At 41.4% G+C, this 3,714-nt stretch overlaps 1 protein-coding gene across 1 annotated transcript in view; it reads right to left on the reverse strand.

Annotated features, from left to right (window-relative positions):
• Positions 2,954–3,714, reverse strand: part of LOC109825514 (protein DOWNY MILDEW RESISTANCE 6-like) — a 43,950-nt gene continuing 43,189 nt past the window's right edge. Inside the window, exon 7 of the mRNA XM_020392367.1 lies at positions 2,954–3,062. Coding sequence (XP_020247956.1) covers positions 2,954–3,062 — 109 coding nt within the window. The remainder of the gene's footprint in view (positions 3,063–3,714) is intronic.

Genomic DNA, 3,714 nt, shown 5'->3' on the forward strand with positions numbered 1-3,714 from the left:
ACGCGGGGTTCGACCCTGGCGTTTTGATGTTGTAACGCGGGTTTCGACCCTGGCGTTTTTGATGTTGTGACGCGGGTTTCGACCTTGGCGTTTTAACATTGTAACGCGGGTTCGACCCTGGCGTTTTGACATTATAACGCGGGTTCGACCCTGGCGTTTTACTATTGATACACGGGGAGGACCTCCGCGTCTTGCCTTTGTCATTGCGTTGCAAAGATCATTGTCTTGTAATCTTCGTCTTGGCTCCTTGAGAATATGAGAGTCGTCAGATTGTAACTCCCGATATTGATTGTGAAGGCCGTTGATTAGAGCTTTCATCAGTTGTCGTGAAGGTCGTCAGATTGTAACCTTCAGCGATCTATGTGAAAGTCTTCAAATTGTAGTCTTCTGGAAGTCGTCAGATTGTAACTTCCATCATCGGTGTTTGATGGGGGATAAGCTATCTATTGTGATTTTTAGACAGCCTACAGCAGTCTTGGTTGTTTCTTAGCTATGTCTTTCTTCTGCATCTTTTGTGCTTTTTGCACAAGAATTCGTGTGCAGGCAAGCGCGCAGCGCTTTTGAATTCGCTCCTCCAGAGTTGAACGGATCCTTTTGATTTGGATCCATTCATTTGCTATTGGTTTGGAGGGGAGGACATCTGTCCGCTGTTGGGGTGCTTGGCGTTGCCTAATTTTCAGATCCGCCTCGTAACGGATCCCGTCAATTGACTCCAAGGCTCTAGCGAGTTGGCGCTGTCTTTGACGAGTTCTCTTCGATAAAATATGCGCGCCTTCTGTACTCAACTCCTTGATTAAGGAGGAGTTCAGATCTGCAGATCCGGACTCATTGGAGGCCGGAAGGGCGTTGCAAGGTTCAGCTACCGCAACAATGGGGGCGTTGATCTTCCTTCGCTTGCGAGAGGCGGAGGATCTGGAGGAGGAGGACGACAGATATTCCTCGAACTTCAGTTGGTCGAACTCGTATTCGACCACTTCTTCAACCGGGATGCAGATCTGAGGTTGCGACACGACAGCTCCGACAGCGAAGCTGTTGGCTCCCACTGTGGTCGCCAGTTTGTTTGCGTCGAAAATTGATGTATTCATTGCGGTATTCATTACAACTTCAATCGTTACAATGAAAACAAAAAAAAGATTGTCTTTTTATAAGACTTTTACACAATGAAAACAAAAGTTTACAACTCTCGTCAAAACAAACGCAGAGGACGTTTATCACCCGCTGCTTTGCGTGGGATCTTTGCATGTGCCGGGGTTTATCCGTGGACCGCCTTAGATCTGGATCCGCTTGATAAAAAATTCGGCAGAGCTTCGTCTTCACCGAGGAAGTATTTGATTTGAAGCGCAGAGATCGACCAAGCGAAATCAGGGCTCTTCTCGAGATTAAGACCAAGCCTAATCTCAAGGGACGGACAGACGGGGTTCAGATCCTTCGAATAGCTCCTTCTTTATGTCAAAGTTCGTCAGGATTTGATTTGCCTTCACTGAAATTCGTGCTCCTTGACTCCTCAATCCAGCAGCACCTCCACGTCTTGATAAATATTTGTCCCCTGAAAATGGAGGCCTTTGGCTCATATTTATAGGCCTCAGATGCAGTTATTTGGATGAGAACAAGTGATTTGGCTCTATCTTCAGTTAACAACAGCCTAACCACGTTTGGGGATGATATTAAGTCAGTTCGTTTTAGGTTCCGGACTGCGCGGCGCGGGTCGGATCAGTCCGACCTGCGCTTCCGCGGGTCGGACCAATCCAACCCGCGCTTGCGTGGGTCGGACCAATCCGACCCGCACAATCGCGGGTCGGACCAATCCGACCCGCGCTTGTGCGGGTCGGACCAATCCGACCTGCACAATTGCGGGTCGGATTGACCCGACCCGCACAATTGCGGGTCGGATTGAACCGACCCGCGCTTGTGCGGGTCGGACTGATCCGACCTGCGCTTGCGCGGGTCGGTTCGTTCCGTCCTGCGCTCACGCAGTTTTGCCGACTTTTCCTTTTTTCTGTTCTCTTTCTTCCGAGACTTGTTCTTTTCGCGTGTTTGGCCGATTTGTTGACTTGTATGCTTCGCCGCGAGACCGACTGTCGAACGCGCGTTGGTTAATATACGCGTGTTGATCGATGCACGCGGACTGATCGGCGTGCGCGTGTTGACTGACGCGTACGAGCTGACCGACGCACACGAGATGATTTGACTTGCGCTGACTGATTGGCGAATTTTCTTGACTCGCCCGTTCATTGCTTCGAGTTTCGTGCGGGCTCTCATAAACAATTTAAGACGTCTACAAAATTGTATATAATTTTAGCAGGAAAAAGGAAAAAAAAATCTATGTTAAAATATCTCCTTGGCACCAGAAGACCATGACAAAAATCTGCATAAAAAGTTACCACGGTGACTTGGCAATTAGTAGCTTCAAATTTTGATTTATTGATTTTGTATTAAACACTAAGCTATTATTTCTTTCTAGATATCTCTTTTTTCTTGCTAAAAAGTTGGCTTATTTTTTTTCAACCGTTTTATCTAAGGGCATGTTTGGTTGATAGGAAGTATTAGAAGTAAGAAGTAAATCAAATCTATTACTTCTGAAATTATGAATTAGGAAGTTGCGAAAGTACTTCTTTTTTTGTTTGTTTCGTAAACTTTTGAAAGTAGAGGAAATAATGTTTGTTCCACTTCATTAACTTTTTTCGTTTAGTAGCAATAATAAATAGGGGGAAATGCTTCTAGCCCCCAAAACCAAAGACAACATGCTTCCCCCTCCCAAGACTTTTTCAACGGGTGTTTTGCCCCCAAAAGTAAACTTTGTGTTCTCTAAGCCCCCAAAACACAAAACCCAAGATATTAAAATACGTGAATACCATAATACCCTCCATGGCCACCTCCTCCTTCCTCTCCAAACCCAGCGACCGCAACCTCCTCTCCTCCTACTCCTTCCATGGCCTCAAGTTCTCCTCCGCCTTCAAAACCCAATCTTTCTCCTCCCCATCATCGTCATCTCTGTGCCTCCTATGACCTCTCCTCCCTCCGCTTCCACCCCATCAAAGAATCCATCGTCTCCCGTGAGATGACTGTAATGATCATGAACTTTCGATACTAATTAAAATAAATTTTCGATATTTTAAAATATTTAATTATTATTTTTAAAAGAGTATTTGTATTTCTCGATTTTCTAAAATTTTCTACGATTTAAAAGTCTAAGTTTTATATTTATTTAAATAATTTTGATATTTATAAATTAATTTAGTGCAGTAAAAACTTTTAAATTAATTCGTTGTGTTATCGATACTATTACGTATTATTTTGAATAATACGTTGTATTATTTTTACTATTACGTATTATTTTATATAATACGTTGTATTATTATTACGTATTATTTTATACAATTTGTTGTATTATTACTATTATTGTATATTATCTGTTGTATTAGTATAACTGGTACGTTTTATTATATAGGTAATTTTCCTATAATTATTTAATTTTAAATGTAAGTAATTATATTTTTTTATTAATTATTCTCGTTTAATTGTATAATTAGTTATATTATTTCTACTATTGTGTATTATCTGTTGTATTAGTATAATTGGTCCGTTTTATTTTGTAGATAATTTTCTCATAATTATTTGATTTAAAATGTAAGTAATTATATTTTTATTAATTATTTTCAATTATATCTAAACCCTAATCTCTCTCATATATATATATATATATATATATATATA

This window comes from Asparagus officinalis, chromosome 10, assembly GCF_001876935.1.
Source record: "Asparagus officinalis chromosome 10, Aspof.V1, whole genome shotgun sequence".
NCBI lineage: Eukaryota > Viridiplantae > Streptophyta > Magnoliopsida > Asparagales > Asparagaceae > Asparagus > Asparagus officinalis.